At 36.9% G+C, this 15,336-nt stretch overlaps 2 protein-coding genes across 4 annotated transcripts in view; both read left to right on the top strand.

The window, feature by feature from the left end:
• The window catches only part of LOC120770974 (furin-like protease 1), a 264,355-nt gene that overhangs the window by 180,802 nt on the left and 68,217 nt on the right, over nt 1-15,336 (top strand). The window lies entirely within an intron of this gene.
• On the top strand, nt 10,712-12,757 carry LOC120771005 (platelet glycoprotein V). The gene has a single exon (XM_040098769.1). The coding sequence runs from the start codon at nt 11,057-11,059 to the stop codon at nt 12,455-12,457; it is 1,401 nt and encodes a 466-aa protein (XP_039954703.1). The 5' UTR covers nt 10,712-11,056; the 3' UTR covers nt 12,458-12,757.

Raw genomic sequence — 15,336 nt, 5'->3', positions numbered from 1 at the left:
AAACAGCATATTAAGGGAAATTCGGAAAATCACATTTACATTTCAAATGCCATACGAAATGGAAATTGCAAAATAATTGAAAAAATAACGGTTATTGTATTGACACTTACATTACAAGCTTTACACAGAAATGCAATTACTTGACTTTTCCGGAATATACTCGACTGGATAGAAACAAAGCGGCGAAATGATCGGTGGGGAGTTATATGTGTATGTGCATGCTTATGAGTATGCCAACAAAGTTAATGTGCCTACACTTACTCCATTACTCCATTAAATAAATCGATATAATAACAATTAATTGAACAAAAATTCACAATACTGCAGTTACATTGTCACATTCATTGGGCGAACATTCTATTAGACTACCATAACTGTAGGAAATATGATAAAAATTTAAAAGATCAAAAAACATTAACATTTATAATTCGATGGTTCGGATATTCAAAACTACCTCGCTACAAGGATTTTTAAAAATGTATACTATTTCTTTAGTGTATTGGAAACTCTGCCGGTTAAGACTTCACTTAAAATTTCAAACACTATTTTTTTAAAATTCGAGAAAGTTGAAAAGGTAGGTAAAACTCGAATTTTGCGTTTAATTAATAATCCGTGCTTACATTGAAGAAAGAACAAGGGAAAAATTCTTGACAACGAACACTCGACATTTTTGCTACTACTCATTACTTTATAAAAACTCGAACGAATTTGGACACCAGTTCCTATTCTTGACTTTTGACCGAAAATAGCGGTCAATCTATAGGATATAGAATTGAAATTCAGGGAGAACCTTTTCCTGGATTGAATCGTGTCAATACTTCCCTTCGCCCCCATACCTAACATAAAAATTTTCGAACTTACTGGTGACTTTATACCGCATATATCGGCGAATATGTGGGTAATCGCAATGAAAATGAGAGAGCAAATTTTACTCATAACGGGGTATTTTTGTGCCTAAAATAGATAAATTTGAGCGAAAACTTGGCCTAACCACTATATAACTAATATCAGGATTTTTGAACATCCGGCTGACTTTACCCTATATTATTGGTTTTTTCATTATATGACATATTAATAGTATGTGGTATTGGGAAAAATAACTTTCATATACTAGCTGTAATGATTTTCGTTTTTCTAACAATCCTTATGCCGCATCTATTGGCCAGTGCATGAGTATGTGTGTGTATGACATTTTACACCTTAAATATTTCCCTGGTTCGGTTTGACCCGAACATATCTCTTACTTACTTGTACTGTTTTGGCTTTTTGTAAAAGAACGAAATATACCTGCACATTTCAGTTACCTGTTCAAAGAAAATTTTAGTTAACTTTATAAATTATACGCTTTTTCCTTTTTTAATACCAAATTATGCACAAGTCCATCAATTGAATTGTTGCTTGATTTAACTGTGAGACTGTTTTGCGTAGTCCAGTTTGAATTCCGTAAAAATCTTAGAGATTACTCTGGCAATCAGAATCCCAACCTGCGACCGCTTGGTCTTGTCAATTATGCGCCCATATACATATGTACATACATACATACCTATTGCGTATGTGCATGCACAAGAGCACAAATATTACGTCGCAATAACTCGCAGTAATATTGCATTTCCTTCATCTCCAATCAACTGCATCCTGCAAAGTGCAACATTAAATTCAGCTTAAGTTTTCTGCGGCTGTTTTATGATCATTTCCACGACTTTTGCTGCCCATTTGCAAGCCATTTGTCTACGCACAGGAAAAGCGTTCTTTGTCCTTTGCGCCACAGCTTCTATTCACCGTTGCACACAGTTACAGACGGTGGCACCAAAAGGACAAAAGAAAACCGCATTTAACAAAAGAAGCCAAATTTTCATTTAATTCAGTACCCCCCAGTAACAAGACATATAGGAGTATACATACATACATAGACCAATACACGCACACGCCAGAGTGAGGCAGCCAGTGAGCTGGCAAAACAGCAAATGGCCATTTACTGAACCGAAATTGAATTATGCAACACCAGCAGCGCTAAAATCCATTATTCAGTCGCCAAAGCGCGGCCGCAAAAGCGCAGCAGCCTCGCTGCCGCCGTAACAAGCGACGCAGGCCTCTCCACTCCTTCCGTACATCTGCCTGCCTGTCCGATTAGAAAGCAATCCGCGCCAAAGTATAATAATAAAATTGATTGTGGAGTGTGCGAAGAAAAGCGGATAGCGGATTGAATTTGAATTCTCGCAACGAAGCTGCTCGTCGACTCTTCTTTGTCTGGCCTGTGCGGATGGTTGATTTCATTTCATTTTGCTTTATTATTGTGTTTTTTTGCCTTTTATTAAGAAAGCCTCGCAGGCGTTGAACGGTGAAATGTCTGCAATAAATATGCATTTGCTTATTGTTGAATCTAAGAAACGAAAATCTCGTTTAAAGCAATGGAAAGCAAATCAGCAGGGTCTGATTTTTCCCCCATTTCAAGTTGCGTATTAAATCAGCTGCAGATCGGTCAACTTCGACGCTGATTTTATCAGCAATGAGATTATGTGTTCCTAACGGCCACTAAAAATGGCTTCTACGATTTTTTATAGTCTGACACTTTTTCCGATTTTTTAATCTTCAGTTTAACACCCTTGTATGAACATGAATACTGTTTCAATAAGAATATAACAAGATGGCTTAACGCTTTAAGCAAATTGGAATTAATTTGAATTAAATCTGTTTTTCTCAAATTATTTTCAAAGCAGCTTGACCTTCATTTCGGTAGCAAATTTCTGCGGCATACAAACATACAAAGTTTTTTCTAAATTCCAGCGTATTCCCCGTTGCTAACGGCAACCTTCAGTTAATAAATTTATGTAAACATAATATATAAGAGAGTAATATCCCCACTCGCATTAAAAGTTACATGTCAAGTCATTATTTTATGGCAAAATTGTTGAGATAGCAAAAATGTCAAGCTAATTTCAATATCAAATTCTGTCTTATCACAACCCAAAGCATTCTTAGGCTCATAGTCATATTCACTTCGTCATTGCATAAGGTCTGCAGTGTTTCATGTGTAGCGCTTGCCAAGCCTTTGGCCTTATGACATGTTGAGTCTGTCGCTCTGCTTCCAAATTTTCTTGCTCCAGTTTTCGTTTGTAAAATAACAGTTCATCTTTTTTGGCTTTTTGACTGCTCAACTGTTTCTCTTGGCTGACTCGCTGCTTGCTGGTTAGCTGGCTACCACTTTTATAAGCTTTCTGCTGACGTTGCTCTTATGAGTTCGCCTACATAAACATTTTTATTGTATTTCTTACTCCGCCAAATTCCTACGAAAGTAAGTCTCATAATTGTTTACAATATTATGTACATGTGTGTGTTGATCTTTATTGAATTCGGAAGTAAATCGTAAAATTCTAGGGTATAAGCATTCGTATGACGTCTACTTTAGATGTCGTCGAAGAGTAATGAAGAAAGCATTAGTATGAAGTGTACGTAAGGCAATATGAGAGGAAAACATTTTTATGAGATCGCTACATATTCAGAAAGCGGTTCAGATTTGTTACTATTCTTCTCAGGCGAAACTTATCTACATTACAACCGTACGAGGTGTGTGACTTAGCTAAATTTAGCACAATGAAAACGACATTATTTCTTATTTTTTTAGATTATGCAAAAGAGTCATCCTACATAAAGAAAACAAAAAATGCATAGCTAAGTTTTTGAGTAATGTCATAGTTGACTAACTTATTTAGGCAAAGAACGACAGTGGTGCTCAGCATAAAATATTATACTGAGTAAACATATCTTTGCTACTAATTTTTTTTAATCTTATTTTTGTCCAGTTTATTGTGTTATTGCTTACCTCAATTTCCTTCGCAACTTATATTAATATTCTCCACTAAGTACGAACGTTATTTGAGCATATTTTTATATTCACATTGTTTCCTACATACAATGCTTGCTTTAGTAATATAGTAGATAACTTTATTGCTTCCAAAAGTATCGTAAACTCTCATTTGCCGCCAACATTTACAATGAGCTACAGTCGTCGTCTAACCCTGCCCCTGTTCGCATGGCAAGCACACGGCTGACGAGGCGACAAATATTTATGCACGACACCTCGCCCTAAGCACAACTCACCCCAATGTACAATGGTTGATATGCTGGGTTATTTACCACTTTAATAATAGCAACAGCAAATACACTTGCATTACAGAAACAACAGCAAACAATTTGCGGGTGTATCAAGCAGCATTTGGTGAAGCTCGCCCAAAGTGGGTGCTATGACATATATCTTTCTTGTTCATTGTTTTTTTTTCTTTTTATGAACGTATAATCCGTGGCAACCGGACTCCAGAATTCAAATAGTTTGACCGTTTTCAAAAAGTAATATTCAGTCCAACGACGTTTTTCAATTCTTTTCTTGCCTCGGTGTTATGCTTTCAACGGTGAATTAGCCCTTTCGGAGACCCAACATGGAATAATAAAAAATATATAACCATGAGATTAGTACCTCGAATATTTCAGAGATATTCGGTTTAAGCTCATATTTGATTTTTGGCCTGTTAGCGCCCACAAAGAAAGTAGTTTAAACCCACCTTCAATAATGCTAAGAGAAATGGTTTCAAAGGTCACAATAGAGAAGCTTTTTGATTTTCTTTCAATCTTGTACCTCTCGAATTACTATTCGCTCTACTTGAAATGGCTTCAATATGCAGCTATTAGAAATAAGAGCTAAATCCTCTCATATGCATTGGCATATAACATATCCAACTGTCAACTTAAACGTTTTTCAAGCATTTGGGAACCCTAATTTCCGCTTAGTCGTTTGTGGAGTGAATGTGAAAACGTCAATGGCAGTAAAAATGGAAATGAGAGGCATTCCGAATGCCTCATGTCAGTGCAGTTAAACGCAACTGTTGCGTGCCTCCACAAGCAGTCTGCGTAGTTTGACAAAACAAACGTGCTGGTTCCCTTTCAAAGGCACGGAATTATTTCGTTACGTAATTGGTATGTAAAAGATATGCACTGAAACATCTGTAGAAAAGTACACATCCTTACATTCCGCATCAACCTGTATACGCCCTGAACCCTAGTACTATTTTATGCAAACTTAGTCTCCACTGACTTAAGAACCTTTTCATATTCCCCCCGACATGGCAGCACCTGTTGCACTACTGGCCCCTTACTTACAAAATCTTTGTTGTTTCCATATTATGCGCACACACTTGTACGTGCATATCATACATACATATGCATGTTAGTAGCGTTTTAATAAATGTCAAAAGCCTCAACAGGTCTACTTATTGTGGCTTTTATTGGTTATTGTTATATTAAATTCTGTTTCACTTTCTCTTTATATGTGCTTCCCTACTTTCTTAACTAAGAATAGCCGCAGAAGGAATATTATACACCTAAACCATAAATGCAGCCTCCACAAAAATATGTACTAACCGAACAAGAGCACGTATTTCGAGCATTTATTGAGCGTTCCCGTCTAATCATAAGCTCAAGTTTCAAGATTTTGTGGGTTTAAAGAAGATGTTTAATTTTATTTATTAAGAATTTGCATATGATTTTATAGAATTCGACTTCTCTAATTCTTATCTTCTCTATTCTAAATATCGTTCAGTAATTTATTAGGAAATTTTTCGGGTTCCTTTTCCAGTTCAGCTCTAAAATCGTTCCTCAACAGAGAGTACTCAGTTTTTGATATAAACGCATTGTTATCGATTAATTTTGAACCCGAATTAAGCTTGATTCACGCCAAGATTGCTAAGCTTAGATCAAATGGGATATCTGGTATATAAACCTTATATCTTTTTAGGTTTTTGTATACTAATTACCTTTGCTCTTCGTAATGTAAATGGTGAATTATTGCAAAGGTTTGGGATTACTATTTTACTACAGAACGCAGCAGACATAAAAGGTATATCAATCTACAAATGAAACCTGAGTGGTGAATTCTCTTTAGCAATAATATTACTATGGAGGAATCAATATCAAAATTGTGTTGATCTTTTAAAAGCTTTTCTTCAATAAATCCCCGCTGCTCAAAAGTACAAGAGTTTTCACGCTTTCCAATTTGGTTTTGGTTTTTTGCTGCTACTTTCCTCCCCATATTCCTCTCCACTTCTCATTGCCCTACGTGTGCAATTTGCTGCAGTAAATGCATCGGAAAAGCTATTCGTTTACGGTTAACCGGCAATACTCGTAAAAATTCGAACGGGAAATTCAACGGCAATACCTGCTTCGCGGCGGTTAAAGATCCATTAAAGAGGGGGTCTCGTTATGTCGTCAGTTTGCTTACCTTTTTTCATAACAAAACGAACGAACGGCAAACGGTGGGCGACAAGCCCGCACAGACAAGACCGGATGTGATGTGTTGCAAAAAGCTACAAAAAACAGACGAAAAAATGGGGAATGATATCTAGGTAGGAAATAGTAGTGGTAGAGTGTGACATGCGAATGGAAGCGGGTGTGTGTGAGTGTTGCACTTTGCAATTACCACTGCTGACGCGTGTGATTGTTTGGTCCAACACGATTCCGCCGGATGAGTGTGAAAACACACATCGTCCACCAGACATCCACCCGAACGCATGTGCTCCGTCATCACATATAAACTCATATATAAAAGTGTCATTTAAATCTGCAGATTTATGTGGCGTTGCGTTTATTTTGCTGTTTAAATTTTTTATTTAATTTTTATTTTTTGCTACTGTCATTCTTTTTATGTTGATTTATCGAAAGAGTTAGCATGCCCGCAAGCATAATCAGATATACATACATATATATTTATTTATGTATGTGACAGAAGAGGGCGAAGTCAGCAGCGTGTTGGCAAAGTGTGCATTTCCTACTTTAAAAGCCATTTTTTATCATCAACACTTAAATTCAAATAAATCCATCGAAATTGAAAGTTCGACATAATGGCCACAATTGCAGCGAAAGGAAATAAAACCAAATCAACAAAATTTAAATGGTAGAAATAAGCCAACTGACTTCTTGTTGTGAGCGCCTTAAAAGATAAACTAATTTTTCAATTCGCTTTCAACTCGATTTTATTGGAAAAACCAAAACTTAGTATCGAAGTTATTATTTTGATATTCTTATTCCTATTCTCAAAATTGCGCATAATCCTACCCTATCACTGATTTAGTAAAATAAGGGATTAAAGATCTTATAAGCTGCAAAACATCCACACTCAGACTAGATGAGAACCTTTCAATTTACACCACTTGAAAAATTAATTAATTATTCAAAAATAAAACGAGTAAAAACGTTAACATCGGTTGCACCGAAGCTACATATAATACCCTTCACAAATACAACAAATTCCTTACAAGAAGTTTATTTTGATCGACCAGTTTCTATAGCAGCTTTATACTATTGTGATCCCATCTAAACAATTTCTTCGAAGATTACACCATTGCCTTAGGCAACAACAACACACAAATTTCGGGAAGATATCTCGTCAAATGAAAAAGTTTTCCTTGCAAGCAGAATTTGATTGATTCCGATCGTTCAGTTCAAATGGCAGCTATATGCTATAGTGGTCCGATATCAGCAATTCCGACAAATGAGCAACTCTTAGATCAAAAGTCTATAGACCAACAGGCAAACATGGCTAAATTGACTGAGATCGTCATGCTGATTATTTATATATTTTTTTATTGCGTCTCCGACGTTTCCTTCTGAGTGTTATAAACTTCCAAAACCCAAACCCAATTACCATATTCCGCGTATAATAAGATATTGTCAGGTGTTGAAAAACCGGACCAAGGGTGTGGTACCGCTTGTTTTTATAGCATAAAATTAGATCCATTGCTTTGGTGCTATTTATGGTATTAACATACCGTAATATGACACGATATTCAAATTGAATAAAACCAGGTCAAATTTTCGTAGGTTCCCCAAATAACGCAAATATTGGAATTTTTTGTCCGTTTCCGAACTAACTTATCTCGTTCTTACTAATGCAACGCCTAGTTTCATTTCTGTAATTGTCATCATTCTTAGGGATTCTAATTTTCCTCGAATATCAGTTCATTAAATTTTAACTTTGCTCCTAATTTGGGTTTGTATGATCTTTCAAAATTTCTCGTCACCCTTTTTTTATTGCGAATTCAACTGAAATTAAATCTCCTTCGAAAAAAGCTTTCTGTGCTGCCGTTGTTAGAAGGAATTGACTCGAAATGAGGCGGCTGAGCGAGCTCTGAATGAATTAAACATCAAATTACTCTTATAAAAAAGCCCTCTATCGACTTTTCTCGGGCAACCACTTAGCCTCTCAATAGATCTCAGCCAAACTTCTTATTTCAAAATTGTGTACAGCTTTTCAATCTCTAAAAGACATTTTGAGAAACTTTATTCATTAATTACACTGATCAACAAAAAAAACTTTTTTCTGTGTAACAAGAAAAATTTTGGCTGATTCTGTTAGGAATAAGGTCAAGTAGAGTAGAATTAGTAGTCTAAAATTTTAGATACGAATCGTTTTATCGTAATTTAATAATCCGTATGATTTTTTTACTTTTATTAAATTACAAATTATTTGAACAAACATTAAATTATTATCAATGTTATAATATTAAAATAGATACTTTATTATGATTTTCTCCTGTACTTCGCGTCAGGAACGTCCCTCTGTAGTCCCTAGCAATAATCAGCCAGCATAGTTGGACTCCATTTCTCCATTTTTTATATCCAGCGCCATTTTTGTCCATTGCTTTTACAAAGTTTTTCATCAGACCAAGTTTTATATGGAGAGGTGGTAAAAATATATCTTCAGGCTGTACTAATGAAGAATGTTTCACATTTTTTATTCCTGGAGTAAGAGATCGTCTTTTGCACCAATTTTTCTTCACGTAATGGTTCTTCCTATCCCTACTGTCCCATTCACAAAGAAAAGAACAAAATTTTGTATACCCAAGTTGCAATCCTAATAAAAGCGCAACAACTTTTAAATCTCCGCAAATTTTCCATTTATGATCGTCATACTGAATCTTTTCTAAAAAAAATTCATTGTTTCATAGGATTCTTTCATGTTAGCACCATAACCTCTGGGTACGGAGGGAATATTATTACTAATATGTAACAAAACTGCCTTTAAGCTTGTTTTTGAAGAATCAATAAATAAACGCCACTCTTCAATTTTGTGTTGTGTTCTCAAAATATTCATAACATTACAGACACTGTTCCAAAATATCAAATCATTATCTTGTGAAAAAAAAGCTTTTTAACTCTTCATTTCGATGCCGAAAAAAAGTTATTTTTGTGTTTGGTTGCAATAAATTCTATCCTTTAATCGAGATCCCAAAAGTTCTCCTTGTTGTTTAGACAAGTGTAGATTACGAACAAAATCATTAAGATCTCCTTGAGATAGTAGGTGTGGCGTTTCTTCCTGGAGACAGATACATAGATGAAGAAGCAATTTGAAAATCAGGATAAGTACTTATATTATCTGTTTCCTCTGATTCAGTTGAAAGATCAGAGCGCTGAGGTGGTTTTAATGTAGGTAGTTCTTCACTGTGAGGAATTGGTGATTTTTTGTTTTAATTGTAATGCCTTTTGTATTAGTCAGACAAAAATAACAATTAGTTGAATGGTCTGTCGACTCCATCCAAATCATCGGAATTCCGAAAGGCATAGATCGAGATCTTTTTTCCCAACCCTTAAGAAGTCCTACACACGTAACAGAACAGATGTGTGGAACCCACACTTTATGTTGCTGTCCAACAGCAAAACCGAAATAACTTTCATACAACTTTTTATTAAAGGTGTTAAATTTCTTCATTGAAATACAAAAGTTATTTCACAACAATTGTTACAGAATTTGTCAGGATCATTTTTATACTTTCTTTAGATTGTTTAAGAATCACTCCACTCAGCAAACACAAAATACAGCCATTTTTCTGAAAAATATAGCACTGAATTAGAAAATAATAAAGAAAAGACGATTAATATTAAACTTTACTGATAAGTACCGGACCACGGAAACTAGTCCTAAGAAGAGCATATTCAGTCTAGGGTTAAATGCTAAACATTTTCTGCAAAAAGTTCTTCGTAAATATTTTAACAAATTTCTCAAAAACAGGCATTTTTGTTTTACTTATTCTATGTAAATCCGCGTTTATCATACTCACACACACGTACATACAATATATAATTCATCTCAACGTTTATTATTGAATATTTCTATATTTCAATTTAGCGTTCTCATATCAACTATGCATGTATACATGTGTGTTCGCGGCTTTGCTGTGATTTGGTGCGGTCTAAATGCTCGACCGCAGTTGAGTTAAATAGAAACCTCAGCGGATGTTTAATTGAAAACGGAACCCGTGGTACCAAACAACAACGACACACACACTCAAACTTACTTAATTGCATACATACGCGACCATCAAGTATGCACCAGTATGGACACAATATTAACCAGACGACTGGGTCGCGGTAAAAAAAAACAACAACAACAAAACAGTAGTTAGCTACTACTATAGAGCGAAGAGTCAGCGTTTAGGTTTGCCCGCCCCCTGTTGAGGCATTTTAATAAAACAGAATAAAAATAGGGGTAATGTGGGCAACAACAAACCACGAAGAGCAATATTACTAATGTAAATAGTTGGAAAAGTATACTAGTTAATACATCTGTATGTAAGCTGGGCAGTAAAATTCTAATTCATCAAGAGATGAATAAACTATGCCTACTTGGTCATCGAAATTTCGGGTCTAACGGCAGTTGAGCGCAGCTCTTAGTGGCGGGCGCAGTTCGGCCATCAGTTTGTTAGGAGACACCGACGCGGACGCGTCGTTGACACGGCGTTGCAATGCCGTTCGAATAGTTGCGATCGCCAACTAAAGTGTGAATAATTTTTAGAAATATATATAAAGAGACTTTTTGTTTCCAAGTTTGTTGTGGAAAAGCACGCGCGGGCAACGCATCGTTAGACTTGCGACGCTGACGGTACAAGCCCCCCCGAGTGGCGCGAGCGCACATTAACTCGAGGGGTGGCGGCGATGAATAAGTTAAATATATATGAACTTTTTGTGAAAATAAAACAGTGAAATAGTTTCCTTCGTGGACGCGTGCTCGTGAATGATGAAATTTCTATTTGTAGTGGTTTGCGCAATCGCTGCGCTGCATACGCGCTATAACGGACATGCGGCACAACTGCGTCGCGTCTGGATGCAGGATCACTGCCATCACGGCATTTGCACCGGCATCGATATCGGTCGCAATGACTATGTCATTCTGTCGCAGATGCCCATCGCCAAGCAGCTTATGCTTACCTTTCTCAATTCCAGCATCGCCAAAATACCCCATCTGATGTTCGACACCTTTCCGGACTTGCAGGTGCTGCGCATGGAAAATTGCTCAGTCGAAGTTTTCGAGAAGCCGCAATTCGAGGGCGCCAGCAACTTGATGAGTCTGTTTCTGGGTCACAATCTGCTGCGTGACATACCGAAAAATATCTTTCTTGGCGCTGATAATCTACACACGCTTCACTTGAATCATAATCAAATACGCACACTGCATAACGCCAGCTTCCATGCGTTAAAAGAGCTGCAAGAAATGTCACTAGCTGACAACCAGCTAGCACAGCTGCCTCTTGGCGTCTTCGCGCCACTGCGCAAACTCCTAGACCTCAACTTGAGCGGCAATCGGTTGTCGGCCTTTCCGCGGGGCATCTTTGATCGCAACCTTAATTTGACGCGCATTAATTTGTCGCGTAATCGTTTTGTGGCATTTGAATCTGAGCTGTTCAAGCTGCAGCCGCGTCTGAAGCTCTTAGATCTCTCGGGCAATGAACTGCAAGATCTGACGCTCAACTTCGCTGTGCTGGAGAGCGCGATTTGCAACAATTGCGACATACGCAAGCTCACCGTCTATGGTTACGTCCACGATCTAGAGCTGCGTAACAATTCGCTGCGCGAGCTGCCACACATACCGCATGCGGCCAATGTCAGCGGACTGGATTTGGCTCACAACCCGCTCGGCACTTTGCAGGGCAATCCGTTGCGACGCTTTACCGGCCTGCAGCGGCTCAACTTGAGCTCAATCGGCATGCATGACCTACCCGAAGATGTGTTCAAGAAGCAGGCGCAGCTCAAGCAGCTGGACATATCAGCGAACTCGCTGTATAATTTGAAATTTCCTCTTTTCAACGATTTGAAATCGCTGCAGTACTTCTACTTCCAGCAAAATAACTGGAACTGTGATTTCCTGCAGTTGCTGATGAACTCGTTTGTGAAGAAGCGTGATATATCCTTTACGGAGGATACCACGGAATCGGAACTGGTCGATGATTATGTGGATGGTGTGGCCTGTTGGTATGAGAGCAACAAGGCATCGAAGAAATGCTCAGGGGACGGCTTGTCGGAAGCTGCCTTAGAGCTGGCCATTGTGCGCAATGACATCAAGTCTTTTACGGAGATCGTGGAGAAGAAGTTCATCAAGGTCTACCGTATGCTCGAAGAGCTGAAGGCTCGTTTGTAGCATCGACGAGTGCAACTAGAGTGCCGAAAGGAAATCACCCGACAATTGACGATCTGGCTTGAACTAATGTTATTCTTACTGGCTTACGTTATCACTTTAATCACTTTATTGCTTATCTAATCGCATTTAACAGCAAATTCTAAGCGTATATTTAATAACCAAAAGTAATACTCAAACTATACAAATATATATATATATTTTAATCGTATTTAACCTCAAATTATATCGAAATATATCGTTTAATCGCATTTAACCTCAAATTATGACAACATATATTTACTAGCATTACAAAAATGACAACATTTTAGAATTTACTTAGTAATTGTCAGATATTTATGAATTAAGTTTACATATAAATCAACAGCAGTATATCGATCGATGCAATAAATGACTTAGGTTTAAACCCGGGGGCGTTTCATTTACATTCAAAATTTGGTGATACTTACAAAGCTGTCGAAAACGTATGTAAGTGTTTCATGTTCAATTTTTTTTTTTTTTTGTTTCATCTCATCTTTTTTACCTAACTCCACAAGACTTAACATGTGTATGTTTATGAAAAATCTTGAAACACATGGAAGTACAAGAAAGTTAAAATACTTATATAAATGGTGTTTAAAAACATTTTAAATTTTGTTTATGTTTTATCTCACCTTTTTACTTAAACACAAAAGTCTTTACATGTGTATGTTTATGAAAAATCTTGAAACACATTAAAATTAAAATACATTTGTAAATGATGTTCAAAAACAATCCAAGTAATTTAACAGGTACTTCCTCTTCAAAATTATTTACATGACTTTAATGATGGACTATACTATGAACCATATTGAATGATGGACCATACTACGCATTGAGAGAAATTATCGAGCCTTCATTAAATGTATGTACCATTTTCATATGTAAAATTCCCTAATATGTTCGAAAACAAGTTTTTCAAGCACCAATTCCTGTATGGCGCTTTCCTATATGGAAACTGGTAACAGCAATACTGAGATAAAACACATTTTATTAAAGAAAATAATGTAACAACCTAGTGCATGTTTCAGCAAGCATGGATAATCGCTCTTCAGCCGAAAACGGTGACGACGAATAGATCACAAATAATCATGCCTCTCAGTCGGAGAAAGTATTATCTCATTGCAAAAACAAACTAGATCTCTCAAGGCTCTCTCAAAGGCTAAAACGACGTAATCCCCGCGCCATACATCAAGAGGAGACACCCTCAGACACCAATGATAACCAGTCACCATGATAACCAGTGTAGGCCAATCAAACGAAGAAAATAATAGGGGAAAGTATGCATGTGTCTTTAGTTTTATTTTGGTATGTTCAGTGATGTGCTCTACTCTTACATCTCAGAATAGTCGGTAAATCAAATTTAGTCTCGAAATCTTCAATTTAAAGAGAACTTTATTCATGAACGTACCATGAATGCTTACCTAAGGAATTCGCATTTATGCAAATTAATCATTTCTGGCAGCACATCAGACAGAGCGTTGACTTCGCTTGTGAGCAAAGCTCTCAGCTGTTCACAGTCAACAAAGATGAGAAGAAAAAAACAAAAACAAAATGAGTGAGTGTTTAGTCATTTGAAATGTAGGAAAATTGTTGACCGTCAATAAATATGAGATTAAAAACTCATGGAACGACCATCTAGTATTTTGTTGTTCAAATTTGTGCCGCTTCAAATGAATGTACATATGTGCGCGCGGGTGCATAGCTTGTATATTCGTCACTTTATCGTCACACATGCTCTGTAGAGTTTTTATTACCTAATCACTGAGCCATTATTCTTGGTCCACATAAGCACATGTGTATATGCGTGTGTGAGTATAAATTGGAGATGCTACTCATGAAAGAATGATTGCGCATTAAGATTTATTCTTGTTGTAATAAACTGAGTCATTTAGCTCCCCCCGTATGCCCTTTCTATGCGGAAACTTTCGCACATTGGTTGATAAATTCGAAAACTCAAAACGTTGACAAAAAAATGCAAAAGTAAAGTAATAAAACGCGGAGTACACTATTTGCTGTTTTAAGCAGTCAACGAGGAAAACGCCGAGTGCAGAGAGCACCTTAAAACCCCTTACAGTTCCTCCTATATGCATAAAACCTTCAGCTCACTTTTGTACTAGGGATCAAATAGAGAAACTCCAAAATCTAGCCGATATTTCGTCCTCAATTTTTACATAATAAATTCAAAATCCCAATACTCAAATGCTCCCAAGCTTGCATATAATAGTGCTATTGGTGCATTACATTGCTAAATTTATTATTGTCTATTAACTTGGCTGACATGCAGGGCACCAAAAACTGCAATGGCAACAAAATTGCATATAATCCAGTATTTGCATGCATGTCATTGCAATTTATATCTTAACATAACAGTAAAGTGGAAATACAATTTTCATAAACAAAAGTTAACGCTTGCGCAAACGCATGGGTGCGTGTGTATATGTGTGGTGTGTAATTAGAGGAATATGCTGCATGAGTTGCTTGTTGAAAAGTGATGACAGCTTATAGTCAGCAGTTGCTTGTTGCTTGTCTAACCGCAACAACACGTAACAGTTAAACTCAACTGCCCCCGCTGCAACAACCAACCCTTCCTTCCTTTATTTTCATCATATAGTATTTGCACTATTCGACAAAACTTTTCGGATGGAAATCAGCATACACATACACACATGTGGAAGCGATATTGTACTTCGGTTTCGCCATGAGCAGATGCATTGAATCCCGGCACTCCCGAGTCATTGTCATCATTTCGATACTTGAAACCTCCATAAAAGCCACAACAATGTGTTCAGCAAATCGTTGGAGCCAAACGTTGTCGTAACATTCACTGAGAGTCATGTGGCATTATCATCAAACCTATTGTA

This window comes from Bactrocera tryoni, chromosome 1 (genome assembly GCF_016617805.1).
Source record: "Bactrocera tryoni isolate S06 chromosome 1, CSIRO_BtryS06_freeze2, whole genome shotgun sequence".
NCBI lineage: Eukaryota > Metazoa > Arthropoda > Insecta > Diptera > Tephritidae > Bactrocera > Bactrocera tryoni.
Note: the sequence above shows the minus strand (reverse complement) of the source record. Positions and strands in the feature narration are given on the sequence as shown.

What these genes read in the sequence shown, in the direction of transcription:
- LOC120771005 (XM_040098769.1), top strand. Translation starts at nt 11,057, where the DNA reads ATGATGAAATTTCTATTTGTAGTGGTTTGCGCAATCGCTGCGCTGCAT.